The 19,500-nt window shown below is 46.1% G+C and overlaps 1 protein-coding gene across 1 annotated transcript; it reads right to left on the reverse strand.

The window, feature by feature from the left end:
- Positions 1-3,704: 3,704 nt before the first annotated feature.
- HPX (hemopexin) lies at positions 3,705-12,214 on the reverse strand. The gene is made up of 10 exons (XM_063095541.1): positions 12,129-12,214; positions 11,915-11,979; positions 11,743-11,814; positions 11,455-11,576; positions 9,645-9,795; positions 8,730-8,942; positions 8,309-8,464; positions 4,409-4,539; positions 4,163-4,325; positions 3,705-4,024 (listed from the first exon to the last, which is right to left on the reverse strand). The coding sequence occupies exons 1-10, from the start codon at positions 12,209-12,211 to the stop codon at positions 3,765-3,767; spliced, it is 1,416 nt and encodes a 471-aa protein (XP_062951611.1). The 5' UTR covers positions 12,212-12,214; the 3' UTR covers positions 3,705-3,764.
- Positions 12,215-19,500: the final 7,286 nt, after the last annotated feature.

Genomic DNA, 19,500 nt, shown 5'->3' on the forward strand with positions numbered 1-19,500 from the left:
AATAGCTTTTAGGGAATGGAATGTTGGGAGAGTAATCATGAGACCAAACATTTGTATAGTCAAAGAGCAGGAATGTGGGAAAGAGCAGTAAGGAAGGCAGAAGAATAAGCATATGAAGTTGTGCTCACAAGAAGGATATTGGAATTTAGGGAATTTCTTCACAGGTGGAGCAATTGTGAGCCATGAATAGGGTCAGGGTTTGGCCATAGTAAATGGGTGGCTGAAGTGAAGATGTCAATCTGTAAAGTCTTCAGCAACTGAGAGGACATAGTCAAGAGTTTGGTATATGATGGCCATAAGAAGGGTAGAGAGAATGATGTGGCTGATTTGCATGTTGCCAAAGGAGAAGGAATTTAACCTGCATTGAAAGAGAAAGAAAAACAGTACAGATGTGTACAGAAGTCATGCAAAGGCTGGTACTGCTTCCTTCCCACTGGCATAACTACAGAGAAAGGAATAGGGGTTCTGGGGCAGAGCCTGGTTTCAATCAAAGTTGGAGGTAAAGAGGTAGAAAAGTTTATTAACCACGGAGTATGTAAAGGATATAAGGAAGTTTGTTATCTATGGACTGTGAATCTGAGAGAGCACCACAGAACGTTTGGCAAGAAGAGACATAATGATGAATGGGGAAAGGGGGCCGTAGAGCACTTTAGAGATGAAATTCCTCACTCCACCTTGTCACATTCAGTCTATCAGCAAGTCCTATAAACTATGTCTTCTAAATATTTTTAATCTGACCACTTGTCTTTGTCCCCATTGTCACTATGTCCAGGCCTCCATGATCTACCTCCCGGACTACAGTCCCGACATCCTCAACGGTCTCCCCACATCTGCTGTGGACTTCTTTCACCCAGTATCCACTCTGCAATGGTCAGAGAAATCTTTCTAAAATGTAAATCTTATCACCTCGCTTCCTTGTCTAAAATCCCTCAGTAGGTCTCCCCAAAGACAGACAAAATCCATGCTTTCTAGACTGACATGGAAGGCTTCTCATGAATTGACAAGCCCCTGCCTCCTTGTCCAGTCTCATCCCTCACCAGCCCCTCACTCATCCCCCGTACTCCAGCCCTGCTGAGCTGGTTGCAGTTTGCACTCCTGGCTGTCTCTTCTCCCCTTGTTTTACTTTGCTCCCATTTCCTCCTCTGCCTGCAATGCTCCCTGGCATGGTAATGCATAGCAGGCAGTGAATACATATTTGCTAAAGGAATTGCATATATTCTACTCATCTTTTAAAATTCAGCTCAAGTATTATATGAAGCCTTTCCTAATCCTTTCTCTATCCCTCGTATTGCTGGCTCTACTCTCCTTTGTATATATAGTCTTCCATCTTAATGTGTATTTCACTTTATTGCTTTTATTTGATGCCTTGTCTGTGTTCCCCTCCTGACTGATAGAATGGCAGATTCTTGAGGGTGGGGACTGTTGGATTCATCTCATTACCAGATTGCCTCACACATTACTCTGTACATGGGAGATGCCAAGTGAGTGGATAAAAGAAACATGAGTTGGACCTTGCTATGGTCTGAATGTTGGTGTCCCCCAAATTCATATATTGGAATCTAATACCCAATGTGATACTATTAAGAGGTGGGGACTTTGGGGAAGTGATTAAGCCACAAGGACTCCAACCTTATGAATGAGATCGGTACCTTTATAACAGAGTTTGAAGGGAGTTGCTTGCCCCCTTTCCACCTTGTGAGAATACAGCAAAAAGGAGCCATCTTTGAAGCAGAGCAAGACCTTACCAGACACCGAATCTGCTGGAGCCTTGAGCTTCCCAGCCTCCAGAACTGTGAGCAATAAATTTCTATTGTTTATAAATTACTCAGTCTAAGGTATTTTGTTATAGCAGCCTAAACAGACTGAGACAAATCTTTTCTGGAGGTTCCTTGGAGACATTGCAATAGAACAAGTGGGAGGAGAGAAAAAAAAGGAAACTGAGTACTCCCTCTTCAACAGAGAGGAGGAGGTTAACCTTGAGTACCAGAGTTGCTGGATAACTGTTTAGACACCTCTAGCCTTCTTGGCATGATGCAGTGGTAGCCCCAGATGTAGCACATGGACTTAATAAGACCCAGACCTGAGACTCTGTCCTTATCCCCACCCCTCAGACTGGCAGCCAACCCCATGAGAGAACCACCAGACACCATCAGGGATGAAGGGGAAAGCTCAACATACTCCTTGGGAGTGGATTCCACAGCTCTGGTGCCTGGCCCCTAACCTCTGTTCCCAGCCCCAGCCAAACACCTGGGTAGCCCTTAATTTGATATGTCTAGATTCATCCACTGTCTCCCCACTCCCAGCCCCTGAGTCTGGAGCCATTCTATGGCCGAGCCTCCCAGTACAAAGTCCAATGTGGCAGTGAAAGCTTGTCTGTCTACTGTTCTATCCACCAAAGCCCCACAAAGCAAGGGGCCACCAGATAAGGAGGAGCAACCCTAAACCATATGAGGCCATGATTCACAGTCTAGGTTTACTTCCAGGGCTCCTTCCTGAGTGAATCCAAGGGATGAGTTTGAGTCTGTGTTCATTGTCACTGGAAGGTGGGTAGTATTATACCCATTTTACAGAAGAGTTCATTGAGGCTAGTACATGAAAGCTCAGAGTAAGGTCCCCCTCCTAGAATCTCAGACTATTTTTTCAGCCTAAAAAAAATCAAGTTCCAACTTCAGCTGGGTTGGAAAGGTAGAGGAAAAAATGGGTCTCATTTGAGACCCAGCTGCCTGTAGTCCAGGCCCAATCCCTGGTCAAATTATTGTCAGCAAGTTTGGAATCTAAAGCATCTGTCAGTTTATGACCAGAAAAGAACCAAACACTGCAACCTTTGCACTAGTGACATTCACTGGCCTAGATGGTGCAGATACCCAGGAGACTGAAAGGGTAGGTCAGATTCTCTCTGTTGGCAGATCTCATGAGGCTCCAGTAGGCCCCCCGGGGGCTGTGTTCTGCAAACGCATTTCATGGTGCCAAGTCCCTGAATTATTCCTTCTCTCTTCCTCTCCTCTCTCCAGTTTGCTTTTGACACATAGCTGGTGTCTTTCTGTTTCCCTGCCTCAACTTCATCCTATTTGTTTTGTTTTGGGGTTTTTTGGCAGCTGGCCAGTAAGGAGATCCAAACCCTTGAACTTCATGTTAGCAGCACCACTCTGTAACTGAGATAACCTGCCACTGCCCACCCACCCCCACGCACACATTTTTCTTATCGTTCCACTTGTTATGCCTAACTCTTGGCAACCAGAGCCTTGTTTTCTGGGTGGTGCCACCTGAACCACCTGGAACCACAATTTGAGGACTGCCAGATAGAAGCCCCTCCATGGCAGCCTCGAGCCAACTCACTTTTCATGTACGTAGCTTCCCCAGGCCCTGTTGCTCCTGATGCCTCGGAGCCAAGCTTTGGTCACTTCTTAGCAGGTTGGGTCAGAGTCCTAGCTCTACCTCTTACTTGACATGTAAACATAGCAGTTCCTCTTCCTACTCTGGTCCTCTTTTTCCCACTATGTGTAGATAGTCTGGAAAAGCAAGTTGCTGATCTAGATCTAAAAATGCAGAAATGAGATTTGTCCCTTAGCTTTCCCCTCCTTTGCTTCCCACAGCCTTGCTGGAACTCAAGATCCTTAAAAGAGAAGTTGCTAACTTTTTAACTCGAAGAAAGAATAAGATTATTCCACAACTAAGGCCCCTTGATTCAAGTGAATCTGGCTTTATTGTGAGGAAACGGGGGGGGGGGGATGGAAGGGTGGTCCAGACTCATGTCAGAAGGCCCCTCAGTGGCTGCAGCCCAGGAGGCTGGCCACTGTCTGGGGCTGGGGAAGGATACTGGCCTCACTCAGTTTTTCCACATCACTGTAGCAGTATACATTAGAGCCATGGACGAGGTACAAGCTGGGACCACTGGTGGAACACGAGTGGAGGCTGAGGGAATTTTCCATACACAGGGCCCCGTCAACCTTCTTATGGGGCCATGGAAGCTCCGTCCATGTGGCTTGAGCTCCCAAATTCAGGTCCAACCACCATAGCTGCTGTCCTGGGAAGAAGACATCAAAAATAACATGATTTCCATGTCATAAGGATTGTGACCTAGCCCTTCTTGTGTGCTGGTGGAAATCTATGCCATGCAGAGGTAACAGAACAAGCCACCCCTTAGCACCCAGAAGCCCCTCACCTGCCATGACGTGGAGCCGAGAAGACCCAGGACAGGTAAAGGCTGCATCCACCATCTCAACTTTGATCTTAGGTGGGCTCCCAAGTTCCTTGTCCAGCCGCTTTGGATAACCGCTTACTAGGGTATAGCCCCCCTTTGCCAGGAAGACATATACCTGGGTGCCCTGGAGGACAAAGGACAGTAATCAACATAGAGCTGGATATCCTTGCCTCAGTCTCCACCTCAAGACTCTCTCCCAACACATACCTGGATCAGATAGAGTTTATTATCCCAGGAGAAGGCAGCATCCACGGTTGAAGGACCCTCGGCCCACTGGTGAGCAATGGGCCAGCTATGCCACCCATCCCGGCTGGTGTCCAGACGCCAATAGTGGGACCCTGTGGGGTATCATAGGTAGCTCCAGTGCTGGTGGTTAAAAGCCCAGGCAGTAAAGAGGATGGTGTGGGATGCGAGGATGAGCTGTGAGAGAGAGAGAATGCATACAGAGGCCAAGAAGGAAAAGGACAGGTGAGAGGGAGAAATAGATCACAACTTGGTCAGCAATGTTGGGCATTGTGGCCTGGCTGGAACTGGGGTCAGCAGGGGCCTGAAGGAAAGGCAAGCCTGGAGAACAGTGGTCAAGATTCCAGGTAAGGCAAATATCATGGGGTTTGGTGGGGGCTCCCCATGCATCTCACTTGTCCATAGGCAGAGATGTGGTTATAGATAATGAGATGTACTGGCCAGACCCACAAGCTTCAACTAACTGTCCTCACTCTGGCTGTGTTGTCTGATGCCTGTGAGGTGGCAGGAGAGTGAGGGGGTAGCCAGACCAACACTCCATTTTTCTTCTCCCCTTTTCATAACAACTTATTAAAGGAATTGTCTAGGTTCCCATTTACTTTTTTTCTCATCCCTTTTCAATTACACTTTCGTTTCCCTCCTCCGTTAAAATTGTTCTTATTAAGATCACCAGTATCCTCCAACCTGACAAATCTAATGGTCAATTCTCTGTTTTCACCTGACTCTACCTCTCACAACTCCCTTTTTCTTAAATATCTCTTTTGAATCTTGGCTTCTGTGATACCAGACTCTTTCAGCGTTCCTCTTATCCTTTTTTTTTTTTTTTTTTGAACCTGGCTGGTAAGGGGATCTGAACCCTGGGCCTTGGTGTTATCAGCACCATGCTCTAGCCAACGGAGCTAACCAACCAGCCTTCTTATCTTTTTGACTACTGTTCTCTTCAGCCTGACATCTAAATATTGGAATCCCCTAGTCTGGGCCTCTTCTTGTCTTTGTCCACCCTCACTCCCATGGTGATCTCACCTGGTCCCAGGGCTTTAACACCATCTACATTTTGGTGACTTCCAATCTGTTGTCTTCGGCTCTCACTGGCCTCTCCTTTGAGCTTCAGGCTCAAACTCAGTTGCCTACTTAACATAATCATTTGGTACCATTAGGAACCAAAAACTTAACATGTCCAAACTGATTTAGGCCCCCACCAAGACACAGTGGGGGCCTAACTAGACACACTACTCTCTAGTTTTTCCTAATTTTAGAAAAGGAAACCACCAACCACACAGCTGCCCAGTCCCAAAAAGCTGAGTTATTCTTGAAACCACTCTTTTCCCTTCCCAACTGACCAGTATCTAACCTACCCGTTAGTGCTGGCAGCTCTACCTCCAAAATATATCATGATGACTCCTCACCACCTCTGCTGCTATCATCCTAGTCCAAGCTGCCATCACCTCTAATCTGGACAACTGTAGGAACAGCTGTATCTCTTGCTTATACCATCATACCTTTATGACTGATGCTCCACAAGAAGCCAGAATGATCTTTTTAAAAATAAGTCAGAGTGTACCATAGTTCCACTGAAGACCTTCTTCTCTTGGCTTCATTTCATGGTTGAAAATCCTTACCAGGCCTATGTAATGTGGCCCCTGCCTCTCTCTTTCTCTTAATCCACCCACCTGCTCCTCTGTATTCCAGCCACATCGGCCTTCTTTATTGATTACTCAAGGTATTTGCTGTTCACTCTCCCTAAAATGCTTTTCCTCCTGTGCTTTGTGGGACTAATTCCTTTTCATCACTGAAATCTAAGCTCAAAAATCATCTCTTCAGAAGAGGGGCCCCTCATTCTTCTCACCTCTATACCATTATCCTGTCTTGTTTTCTTCGAAGATGTAAACATTACCTGAAAGTATTCTCTTTCCTTCTTTCGCTTTCTTATTGTCCTTTCTCTCTCTAGCAGGCTCTATGAGGGCAGGTGTCTCATCTGCCATGTTGACTATTGTATCCCAGTGCCTAGAACAATGCCCAGTGCCTATCAGGTGCTCAATGCATATTTGTTAGGTAAACACCCACCCGGTGCTCTTGCTGTAGCCACAGGTTCTCCTTATAGCTGTGTACTGAGTATGTAGTGGTGACTGACTTACCCACCTTCAGCCTCCTGCTGCAACTACCCTCCTCAGGACTGGTATCTTGAGAATCAGAGCTATGCTGCTCATTGTGCAGAAATAAGCGATGAGCCCCCAACCCATCAGTAGCCAATACACAGACAGGCTGGCCAGCAACCACTTTACTGTGGCCTGTATGAAAATACAGACTGGGCCATCCAATTCCCTCTCTGGAAATCTGACTAGGAAAAGAGAACAAATGAGTGCGTCATCAGTTGGATCTGAGGCTGAAAGTTCATGAAGTAGAGAGAAGATAGAGAGGACATGATGGTCCATGTGCAAGCCCAAGTTGTGAAGAGGTAGAGAGAATAGATAAGAAGCTGGGAAGTAGAGAAAGGAGAAAGTTTTATCACAGAGAGGAGAGGACCAGCCCCTGCTGAGTAGCTGGGTCACATTGGTATTTTCAATGAGATAGTGAGTTCTCTCCTCAGTTGGGTATTTTTAACATAATGGGGTTCTCCCCATGGCTGTGTGCTCTCGACAGCTATGGAACATACATGCTACTTTTCACTTAGGAGTTCAGCTGTATTCTCTTTATGGCCATATGGCCTTGAAGTTCTGTGATCTCTCCACGGCTGGGTGTGCTCTCTACATTTCAGTGTGGTTCCTGTGGCCCTGTTTTCTTAATCTGCGTGTGTGTATCTCACTTTGTATGTCTTCCTAATGGTTCCATGCTCTCACCATAGATGCACATTTTCCTGATACTTACATGTTCTTCTGTGGCATATGTTCTCAGTGCAGTTGTGTATTTTCACTAAAGGTGTGTGTGTTTCGTCACGGCTATATGTTCTCACTGACACATGTATTACTGCTGTGGAGATATGCTCTCCATGAGGCTGTGTATTTTTCAGTAGAAGTTGGTAGTCATAACAGATCAGAGTTGTCCAAGGATTAGGAACAAAATTTTATTTTCACTATTCCGTATTCTCACCACTACCCTAGCTCTGTATTTGATCTTACAGATATCTTAGGTTGTGTGTAATGTGCTTGTTCACACCCTCTCTTGGAGATGTTCTTACATGTGGAGCATGATTCATTACTCACTGTCTGACAAACCCCAGAACATCCCTTGATATCATTAGATGCCACAGGACAAGGGAGAGGTATCTTCACTGGCCAATCAGAGAAGAAACCTCCTCAGGCTAATGAAGACACCTTCTACAGGTCTAAGGTACTCAGCATTTCCTAGCTGGTTCTCAGCAATGGGAACATCTCATCTCCGGGCAATGCTCAGCCCAGAAGCCTGGACATAGGAACTAGGCACCTGGGAAAAGCTGGAGCTCCTGATGATGAGTTCAGCGGGAGCCAGAAGACTCAGAAAGACATGCAAGAGCAAAGGGACTCAAGGAAGCACAGAGACACAGAGAGGTCCAGAGAGCAAGGGAGAGCCAGAGGGCCCAGCAGGGCAATGAGCAAGGAGAATATGAGGAGACATAGGGGTCTGGAGGGGATCACAGAGGGCACAGACATGGGAGTAGATAGCACTTGGAGGTAGACAGATGTATGGAGTTAGATACCTGGACAGTGAGAGGCGAGGTTTAAAAATATGCATCAAAGGAGATGAAGGATGCAAAAGGACATGCTAAGGATGGGGGACAGGGGACAAAATAAGGAACACAGTGATAAAAATGGAGGAAATGTGTCAGGAGTGGAAGACAAGTGAAAGAGATGAGAGGGCAGAGGTGAGGGAGTTGGGGACATCTCTCACCACTGAAGGCATAGGTGGCACCATGGTGGTCAGACACCAATGCAGACAAGACTAGATCTGGGCTACAGCGCATATACTCAAGGCTTTGGTGGGTACCATTCCCATGACGGGTCCCATTCCCATGACTGGTCCCATTCCTGTGTCGATGACCATGGCCTGGGGGGAGAAATAGGTGAAGGAAACACAGAGGCAGGGCCAGAGGTCAGAGTGAGTTTTGAGGTGGAAGAGATGGCTGGGGCTAGTGGGGGTGTGGGCTTCCCCTATATGAGGACAATGGGAAGAGCCAGAATGGAAATGGGGCTTGGGTAAGGGCCAAGGAGTTACAACATGGAGTTAAGGTGAGAGCTGGGTTACTTGGGGTCCACAAGCTGAGGGAAAGTGAAGGAATTCCAGCAGGTCCCAGGGGCTGGGGCTTTCTTACCTCTGCCAGGGCAGAGCACGAAGTAATCTCGGACATCCCGAGGGTACATGGGAGGTACCACTCCCGTTACAGGGTCGAAGCGCAGGAATTGGTTACCCTGGAAGCAGTAGTAGCGGCCGAGCCATCGCAGGGCAGAAGAGCAGTTCCCAACGGCTGTCCAAGAACGCTCCTTTCCCACTCTCGTAGCCAAGTCCCAGAACCACTTGCGATTACCTTTGTCCCATCAATCAACAAGCATTTAGTAAAGCTGGGTTATGCCCCCCATCATGCTTGCACTGGGCCCGTGGTTGGGCCAGATATAGTACTAGCCACATGGAGCTCACAGCCCAGCAGGGAGACAGTTGAGGAGAGTGATCACACAATAAAATTCAGCAGCAAAGTGCACAAAATCAGCTCAGCAAGGGTAGTGGGAAGAATCAGGGAAAACTTCCCAGAGAAAGTGATATTTAAAATCTGAAGGAGGAGTTACAAGGCTGAGAAAAGGGGAGATGAAACTCCAGAGAGAGCAAAGAGCCTGAAGCATGAAGCAAACTGAGTGTACATGGAACAGCATGGAGTTTCTGGAACTCAGTATTAAAGGTAAGGGGATGATAAGAGTCAAAACTGGAGGTCAATAGGGGGTAAGTCATGGAGAGTTGTTTTGTCTGTAAGACTAAGGAGCAAAAATTTGTCCTAGGGTCATGGGAAACAGTGAGGAACTTATAGCAGAATTACATCCAGTTACCTTCACCAGAATGACTTCCTCTCTTTCCCCTGCTTGACCTCTAGACCATAACTGGCTTCTCTATGTCCCTTCCTTAGAAAGTGGCTCCACCACCACCATCACTACCACTATGGCTATTACTATCAGCACAACTACCACATCACCACCAACCCACCACTGCTCCAGGTCCCTGGATTCCGGCCTGAACTGACCTTGGAAGAAGAGGATGCCTTCATCTTGGCATTCTCCACGGTGACATTCCACAGCTGCATCCAGTGGGAATGGGATTCCAGGAAATTCATCTTGGAGTGACTTTGGATATCTCTTCTCTTTTTCAGGAGGGTATACCCAGACTTTGTCCCCCTGCATCCAAAAGCACTCTCTTTTTAACTGTGCACCACAGATTCTGCCATTCTGCATTCACACACAACACTTTTGATTTATTGCACTTACACAATGTCTTCCTGCTTTTAGTCCATCTGTGGACAACAATGTACTATCCACTTGCACAATACATACCCTTAGTTTATACAGATCCAGTCATTATTCCTATATCACGCACATCTCACTATGTACAACCAGACACTACTGTGGCACACTTATTTGAAACAACATTGGTCTTGGCAAACATATCCACAAATACTCATCCTGCAATCGTCCATCCATATTTACACTCGTTTGTTCGTTTATTCATTCATTAAGGAAACAGTTGCTGAATCACTACTATATGCCAAATATTGTGAGAAGCACTAGGGATAAAGGGATGACAAGACCCTGTCTTTGACTTCAAAGAGTTCACTGTACAAAAGGATAAAGGATTCCTTTAATCCTAACTATGCAGCCACCAAGGTGGAAAGCATGCAAGTGCATTGGAAATATAGAGGAAGTGCCTAAGTCTGCGTAGAGAAATTCTGGAAAGCTTCATAGCAGACAGAGAGCATTTGGCCCAAGAGTTGAAAAAATGGGAAGGAATTTTCCAAGTGGACAAGTGAGGAAAAGGTGTTACCAGGAGAGGGGGCAGTATGTAGAGCCCCAACATGAGGAATTACAGTGTGCTCAGAGAACTTTATGTAGTCTCAAGTGGCTGGCACATAGTTCATGTGGTAGGAGAGGAAATAAACCTGAAAAAATAACCAAGGGCCAGGTCATGAGACCTGATTTGCACCTGGCTTGCAGTAACCAGACATGTGGTTGTGCCATTTACTGAAATAGGGAATGCAGGAGTTGCTTTTTTTAAGGAAGACTCTAAGTTCAGTTTTGGGATTTGCTGAATTTGAGGTGCCTGTGGAACATCTAAGCCAGAGATTTTTGCCAGGAAATTGGAAAGAGATGTCTAGAGCTCAGGAAAGAGATCCAGACCCAGTGTCCATAGCATAGAGAATCCTCAGAGCCATGGCAATGGTTGAGTTTACCCAGGGAAGGTGTATGGAAGGACTAGGATGGATTCCCAAGAAACTATTTGGGGACTGGCTGAGGATGAGACACCTGAGAAGAGAAGGAAAAGAGACACTAGGGAAAACAAAGCTGGCAGTCAGGCCTACCAACCACACAGCACTTTTGGCAAGTTAAGAGAAGGTACCTCTTCCTCTGAGCACACTCAGCCTGGGCCAGGGCACAGGCCTTGGTGAGCACAGTAGGCTGGATGTCATCCTCCACTGACCCCATTGGCCAGGGGCCATAGTGCTGGGAACAACCTTCCCTGCCATATGAAGAGGACCTGATGCAGGGTCAAGGAAGCCATGAGAAGAAACTTCCAAGAAGGAAAAGATGGCTACCAGCATGAGGTGTAGCAGAGTGGTCTAGAACTGAGACAAGGACTGAAGAATAGCCACTGGATGCTGTGCCTGTCAGGCCCACGTGCATACACATTCCCTTAGCCTGAGTTTTTTTGGGAAAGGAAAGCACAGGGGAAGAAAATTTGGTACCTATCACTATCAGCTCATGCCACGGCCACTTGGGGGAGGGTCTCTAGTGTTGTTTCTGTCCCTTTCCAGCCCAGCCCTGACCTTTGCCCAGCAGTACCTTGATCAGGAAGACACTGTCACGACCACGGCGGAATGCAGCATCCACAGGGCCAGTGAAATTCTTCCACCTCTCTGAGATTAACTTCCGGGTCTGCGTGTGAATCTTCCACACGAACTCGCCTGAAAAACCCACACTCACTGAGGGATCCAGAACAAATCTTTGGACTACTGAGAAGCTGTCAGTGACACCCTCAGATAATTCCTAAGATTTCCCACTAATGGAGACAGATTCTGTGAAGGGGATTAAGTCTGAGGTCCCAAATGCCCCAACCCTAGCCCCTCCTACCTTTAAAAAACAGCATGGTTCCATTGTCATCCAGGGTGGTAGCATCAAAGCTCCAGCCATCTGAGCAGGGTTCTGGGGAGGTGGGGAAATGGTAAAAAGTAAAAAAAAAAAAACAGTAAGATTATAAAATGCAGAGGCACAATCAGACAGACTGAGAAAGTTAAGTCCTCACCGATTGCGTCTGAGCCTGGCTTGGTTCCAATACCATTTTCAGCAACGTTGCCAGGGGCACTGGTCCTAGAGAGAACAAAAACAGATGTCTGGGATCACTGAGACCATTCCCTTCCCTCAGCTCCTAACCCCAAAATTGACCCAGGCCTAAAAATTGGCCCTATCTTACCCTAGCTCAGACCCCAATCCTCCTTCCTAATCCCAGCTTTACTCACGGAGGAAGAGGACTGGCAGTAGCCAGTGACCAGCACAGGCCCAACAACCCAAGTGCAACTGGTGCTCGTGGTGCCCTAGCCATACTGAGCTGTAGAGGTCACAGAACGCTCTAGGCACCTGGTTGAACTCTTTATATAGAGCTGGCAGTAGCACCACCCCCACTTCTAACCCTACTGGGAATGAGCTGTCTCTCAGGACTATGCCAATATTGGCTGATTACATCACTGCAAATAAGGTCAGGGTCTGGACAGAAATCCAGGTCCAAGACTCCCTCTTCCCGGCAGTAGCGCTCATCCCCCTTTAGCAACGTTTGAGCAGTGACCAGCCCATGATGTTGATGTCCAGCTGTGACTCTCATCACACTGGCAGTGGGTTTAGGTGCCCATAAATTAGGAAAGGGGGTAGATTGTGGATCACCTTTCTGTGGTTGAGTTTATCTCTACAATAGGGGAGGAGGGAACTAACATTTTTGTGTACTATGTCAAGCCTTGCTCTAAGGCAGCTAAAGACACTGATACTTATATGCACTTAGTAAACGTACACACAAATAAACTTACGTAGTAATACTCAGAGGGCTAGCTGGTTAGCTTATTTAGAGTGTGGGACTGATAATACCAAGGTCCAGGATTCAGATCCAGAACCGGACAGCCAACAAAAAACAAATAAAAAACAAACAAAAAAAAAAAGAAAAACACTCAGAGAACAGCTTTTTCCAAGCTCCATGAGGGGCCTTTCTGGGACATCCCCAAGCCTGTTTGTTTTACCCTGGCACTAGTGATTTTGGGGACAATAATTTCTCACCATTGCCAAAATGTCCAAGCCCTGTGCCCAGCCTCAACCCCCACTGGCAAAGAGCTTTGCAACTTGCCTGGAAGGGAAGGGCTGACAGTAATGGGACAGGAGGAGGGGGTGTCTCTCTTGCAGAGAGCACTACCACTACTAGTAATTAGTCCTTCTTAATAGTTTCCACCTTAGGGGGAAAATGCTTTATTTACCCATCACAGAACAAATAGAACTGTAACTGGTGTTTCACAATATTTACAGCTGATTACTGCTTAAATGCCACCTTCTCAATGAAGCTTTTTTTTTCCTCCAGTAACTGACCCCAAGACCTTGGTGTTATAAGGCTGTGCTCTAACCAACTGAGCTAGCTGGTTTTATATCACTTACTAAAACTTGAAATTATTTCATCTGTCTACCCATTTATTCTTTTTTGCTTTGTTTTTTTTTTTTTTGCCCTTACGTTTTTTAATCTCTTTTACCATTATATCTCTGCCACCTAGTGTGTGGCATGTAATAGTTGCCCAATAAATACTTGTTGAATGAAAAAAAATTGCATGTCAAGTACTGACTAGTGTTGCTGGTGTTGTGGCCAAATGTCTGACAGTTTTCCTCCTTCTAGGGTAAGGGGAATATTAAGAATTGGTAGTATGTTATGAGAAGGGACATATTGTAACCTAGGTGTCACAGATTCCCTTGTCACTGCCTCTTATCTGATGGTCCTCTCTCTCCAGTGTCCCAGCCCCACATCCCTCTTTTCCTAGGATCTCACCTGCTATTTTCAGAACATGCTATCATAGGTACTCCCTGAGACCACTCTCAATTCCTCCCCTATTTCCATCTAAGAAATGGCTGCTGGGTCAGAAGAGCATTATAGACAGAATTGGCTATGGGTCAGGCTAAGGTTCCAGGGCGCCTATTCCTTAGCCAAGGCTGAAAGAGCCCTGATCCCCCTCAGATGGCTTCTTACCCCTGACAGCCCCCAATATAACATTAGAAAAAGTCTCAGATCTCTTTTCTACTCTACAAAGGTTTCTCCCAAGAGAAAAACAAAGATTTCTGGGACCTCGGGAACATGTCACCAGGCCTCTGCCACCAGGCTTAACACAGTCTCCTGACTGACAGATGAAAACATGATTTTAACATCATTCCCTCCTCATAGATCAGCTGGCAAAGCTGGACTACTTGAGTCCTCGGCAGCATGGGCAATGCCACAGCTCTTACAGCCAATGCCTGATACCCACCTACTTCCCACTGAAGGACATATCTGGCTGGACCTGCTCCACCCATTTCTGGGCATTGAACACTGGAAACTGTTATTCCCAGACTCCCCCTCAGTTTTTCTTTTCCTCTCACCTCCTGAAAGCTTATACAACCTTCTTGGGATTCTCCCTCCTGAACACCCAGTGGCCCCTCCATCAGCAGTCTCCTCAGCAACTTGTCTCCAGCTGCCAGAGCCCTGTCTACATGTCCTACAGATTTTGCTGAGCCTGCTTGGGAAGATGGAAACTTTCACCTCAAGTCACAAACACCCCACAGAAAACCCACAGTGAAAGCCTCCAAAAGTCCTATTAGCAGGGTCCTACACTGACTTGCTGGTCCAGGGAGCAGTCTCCCTCTGGCCTGGCAGGGCTCTTTGAGAGGAAACAGCACAAATACTGTACGATAGATTTTCAGCTTGGCCTTTTCTTTCCCACACAGCTCTGATCCCCTTAATAGCGCCCCTGTATCCATCTATCCCAGAACAGTGCTTTACAGCCCCTTTTCACTGTTGCTTCCTAATTCACTTGTTTACCCCCTAGCAGAGATACCATTATCAGAGTCTCCCTCTTCCCCTTCTCCCACTGCTCCTCCCCTCCACACCTCAGGGACTAGGCCAGCAGAGTTTTCTGCACCTCAGGCAGCACAGGTTGAAGCACAAGTTCTGGGAGGAGCTAGGAGGCAGAGGACTGTGTCCATTTGGGAACCCAGGGCAGTGAATATATTGGCCACCCTGGTGCCAGTCACAGAGCACAAGGCAACTCTTCTCAGTGTACCCAAGATAGGGCTGGCCTTGTTTCTCTTCCCCTCACTTGAGGAGCCCACTTCCACTTGTCCTCAGTCTTTCCCAGCCTTCTGGCCTGGACTGAGGGGAGAAGCTCGTCCGTACCTGGGCCTGAGCACCCTCTGGAGGCCACAGGAATCAGTGCACTCCCGCCCTTCAAAAGGAGGCCGGAGCTCAGGAGTTTTTATGATACTGGCTCTCCACAGCTTTCCTCCCTCAATCCTCTCAGCTCTGGCTGTGTGGCCTTAGTGGCACGTCTCCTTCTATGCTCCTTTCCCTTCCTCTGCAAACCTCTGCTGCCCAGAGAGAGTTTAAGGACCTCAGTCTCTTGCTTGATTTCCTGGAGAATTCAAGGCCAAAGAAATTAAACTATCTCCTTTTCCAGGTAGTCTTCTCAATCCTCCTAACCAGCATCTTGCTGACTTCCCTCAGAGAGGGTCTGACTGGACTTGCAAATGTCTTCATGGACAGAGCTTCTTCCTGCATTGCTGGGAGCCAGATTTAAGCTGGAAACTGACCCACCATCCTTTGGAATGGTTACATCCAGCCTGCCCTGCTGTTGATCTGAGTTCTCTCACCTTCATCATTTCTCCTGGGCCCGCTGACTACTGGGTGCATTAGGCCTGATGCCTGCAGCTGTGTACCACAGGGAGCAGAGACCGAATTCCCCCTTCCCCTGGGGTTAGAAGGCTTAGGGATAAAGCTCCAGACAGACAGAAAGAGTTTGCTGCTCCCAACTGACCACTCATGCATAAATATTTTCTCTTGCTTTGTCTATAACAGGCCTTCTGAGTAGTCAATTCTTCATTCTCTATGAATAAATAATAATAATTCACTCATATCTTTTGGGCACATATGTCTGTGCTAAGCACTTAATATTATTTCATTCCATTAAATATATATACAGATGCTCCTCTATTTGCAGTGGGGTTACATCCCAATAAACCCATCGTAATGTCGAAAAATCTTGAGTCAAACCATTAGGGAACTGTCTTTATAGTACTTGCTGTGGTATGAATGTTTTTATCCCATCCAAATTCATGTGTTTGAAGCTTAATCCTCAGTGCAGCAGTGTTGGGAGGTGGGGCCTAATGGAGGGTATTTAGTTCATGAGGGGTCTGCCCTCATGAATGGATTAACGCTGCTATAAAAAGGGCTTATGAAAGTGGATTCTCTCTCTTCTGCCCTTCGGCCGTATCAGAAAGAGTGTTCCTCCCTCCAGAGGATGCAGTGTTCAAGGCACCATCTTGGAAGCCAAGACTGGGCCCTTCCCAGACACCAAAACTGCCAGTGCCTTGATCTTGGACTTTCCAGCCTCCACAATTGTGAGAAATAACTTTCCGTTCTTTATAAATTACCCAGTCTCAGATATTTTATTATGGCAACACAAACAGACTAAAACAGACTATTAGTCCCACTTTATGAAGGAGGAAACCAATATTAGGTATCTTAAGTCAAATCACATTGTTAGCAAGACTCTGAATGCCTGACTTCTTAGGGTGTGCTCCTAGTCCTATCAAGGGATATGCTGGTAAAGATTTAACAGCTGCTTTCTAGAGAAGTAAAAGCCCTGTTTTGTAACCTTTTCTGATTTCCATTGTGCAAAAACTCCTACCGGGGCCAACTTCAAGCTACCAATTGTGGAGTTGGAAAGAGATGTGCAGTAACGTACAATCGTATGGTATTTCCACCAAATAGATACGATAGATGTAAATACCTTAAGAGCACAAGTAATAATAAAAGTCAGGGAGTCCAGTTTGCCCACTGTCCTATGAGGGGGGAATGTTAATGGCACGTTTTTATTTGTCAGGAGAGGACGGTAAGCCTGGTGGCAGAGGCATGGTGACATGTTGTTTCTGAGGTCTCAGAAATCTTTGTTTTTCTGTTAGGAAAAACCTTTGCAAAGTAAAATAGTTAAGAAGTGATGAGTTTTGAGTATTATCTTTGGTTTTAATAACATGCATTTAATTTTAAGTTTATAGAGTTTAATTTTTAATGATGGTTGGGTTTTAGCAACCAGCTCTCAGAATTCCTGAAAATTTGACAATCAACTCTCGAGAGTCAGTATAAACCAGCTCTGGCACCCCACTGTCCAACATATTGCTTTAGTGTACAGGACAAGGATTTTATCAGCTTTATTCACTGCTATATCTTCAGCACCTAGAGAAATGCCTGAAATACTGTATGTGTTTAATAAATATTGAATCTGTTGTTTTTCCTTCCTAATTTTACATAAAATCTGTGCATTTCTCTATGCCTCCTCAGTAGAACAAACACCATCCTTTCGTCTGACCCCTGACATAGCCTCCCTGCTTCTGAAGCAAACTCTACAACACATTCTTTGTAATAACTTCAGTGATCTTTAAAAACCTATCTGAGATCACTTTATGCTCCTGCTTAAAAATCTTTTCTTTCCTTGAAGATAAACGTCAGTTTTAATTCTACTAACCAGAGAACACTATTAACATTTTATTATCTACTCTAGACTTTTTCTACTCTTATAACATCCTTCTTATAACAAAGGTAAATTTATAAAACTTTTTTCTTAACAGTGTGTCACAGACATCAGCATTTTTAAAGGTTGCATATAATTCCACTATGTGTTTAAGCAAAACTGCTCCCTGCTGATGGACATTAAGGTTTTTCTGGGATTTTTTTCTATTATAAAAAAAAGCTGTGATCAACATTCGTGCCACACCTCTTTGGGCATTTACCCAATTATTTTCTTGGAATGTTTCTAGAATTGGAAGACTATAGGTGATTCTACGGTATCCACAGTTGTCAAGAGGAGCGATTTAGAGATGTTGAATTGTTTTGTTTCTCATTCTCACTTCTCATCCTCCTCACAGAATCACTGTTCAGCTGCCAGTTTGTTTCATAGGGCATCTCTTTCATCCCTATCTTAAGCTTCCTAGTGCTTTGCTGTTACACTGTAAATCAAACCCAAACTCTTCACCTGAGTTAAATGATCCAGCTCAGACCTCACTCTCCAAACTTGTTCCTTTCCTCTCAGATCCTCAAACACTCCATGATCTCGACCCCGCAGGACCTTGTACCCGCTCTTCCTTTTTCTGGAAATCTCTACCCCCTTTTCTTAACATAGCTACTTCCCTACCTACTCTCCTCCAAACCTGCAGGTCACTTTCTTCACTTAAAGAAGCCTCCATTGTCCACCCTATTTGACACTGTATTCCCTGTCATTGTACTCTATTCATTTCCTTCACAGTTTGAACTCAAACTGTCATTACACATTTATTTCCTTGTATTGCTTACTTTCTCTCTCTTCCTCGCTAACCTATAAGCTCCATAAGGGCAGGGACCATTTCTTTCTGTATTCCCAGGGCCCATCACTCTGTCTGACCAATAGTACGTGCTTAATAAATACTTGTTGAATGAAATAATGAACCTGCAGGCCACATATGGCCATAGGGTTGTTCTGATTACCAGACAGCCCAATACGAGCAAGGTGTGAGCCCTTGCAGAACCACCAAATACCTTTCAGACCTGTCCCAGCAAGGGCTTTTCTGTGACTCCCAAATCTGTGAAGATATATACTGAGTCAAGGCATGGCCTCCATTGCTAGGCACTACTTTCACCTCCTTGGGTCCAATGCCTAAGTTGGAAAGAAAATGTCCCTGTGGTTAGATCTAGAAGGAACTAAGTGACCCCACCTTGAGACAACTTCTGCATGGCTTAAAAAAACTACCTAATCTGGTATCAATGGAAATCAGCCCTAGCACCCTGTTCCTGGGCTGGAAGAACAGCCACCTGGGGCTTCCCACCCAAGGAAGGTCAGCCTTATTGACACTTTATTCCCCTGCTGACTTTAGGTGTTCAGAATGTTAGCATGTGAGAGGCTGAGAGCTGGCAACTTTGAGCTTCCATTCTGTACCACTGCTGGTGCTTTGCTCAAGATAGAGGCTCAGCAGAGGAATAGACCATCACCTGAGAACTCTCAGGGAAGATCCACTGGTGCAGAGTGACTGATAAATGAACACACTGTCTCTGCTGGCCAGGGCATGGCAATTCTACTCATAATTGGAGCCAGAAGTGCAGGCCCTTTAAGAACACCTGCCTTAGAACTTTTGGAGAGTCCACCTGTCCCTCCACCTGCCTACCAGGTCTCAACCAGTGGGGACAGAGAGGACCAGGGTGGTAAGTATAACTGAGGCTTCCATATGGTCCAAATGGTGCCCCTTGACCTCTGCAAAGCTCCCATGGTCTTCCACAGGTCCATGGATATCCCTTCCTAGCCTAGCCCCAGGAATTATGCTATATCAGAACAATGTCTTGATCTTTTCCGTGACTTCTCACGACCAACCTTCCCAGATCCATCATTCCCCAAATCTTGCTGAGTCCCTTCTCCTCCAGTCATCACGCTGGTGCAAGGGGCAAAAGGATGAGTTAAGGTGCTATAACTTACCAAATGGGAGTATGACAGCCAGACTCATGTCTGGGCTCTGCTCTTCATCAGCAACATGACCTATTTCTCGATGCTTCAGTCTTTTGTAGAGAAGGAGAAATTACAGTCCCTATCTCCCAGATCA

This window comes from Cynocephalus volans, chromosome 4 (genome assembly GCF_027409185.1).
Source record: "Cynocephalus volans isolate mCynVol1 chromosome 4, mCynVol1.pri, whole genome shotgun sequence".
Lineage (NCBI taxonomy): Eukaryota > Metazoa > Chordata > Mammalia > Dermoptera > Cynocephalidae > Cynocephalus > Cynocephalus volans.

What these genes read in the sequence shown, in the direction of transcription:
- HPX (XM_063095541.1), bottom strand. Translation starts at nt 12,211, where the DNA reads ATGGCTAGGGCACCACGAGCACCAGTTGCACTTGGGTTGTTGGGCCTG. An exon ending in ACTGCCAGTCCTCTTCCTCC is followed by an intron (nt 11,980 to 12,128) that starts GTGAGTAAAGCT and finishes TGTTCTCTCTAG; the next exon opens with GACCAGTGCCCCTGGCAACG. An exon ending in TGCCACCTATGCCTTCAGTG is followed by an intron (nt 4,540 to 8,308) that starts GTGAGAGATGTC and finishes GATACCCCACAG; the next exon opens with GGTCCCACTATTGGCGTCTG.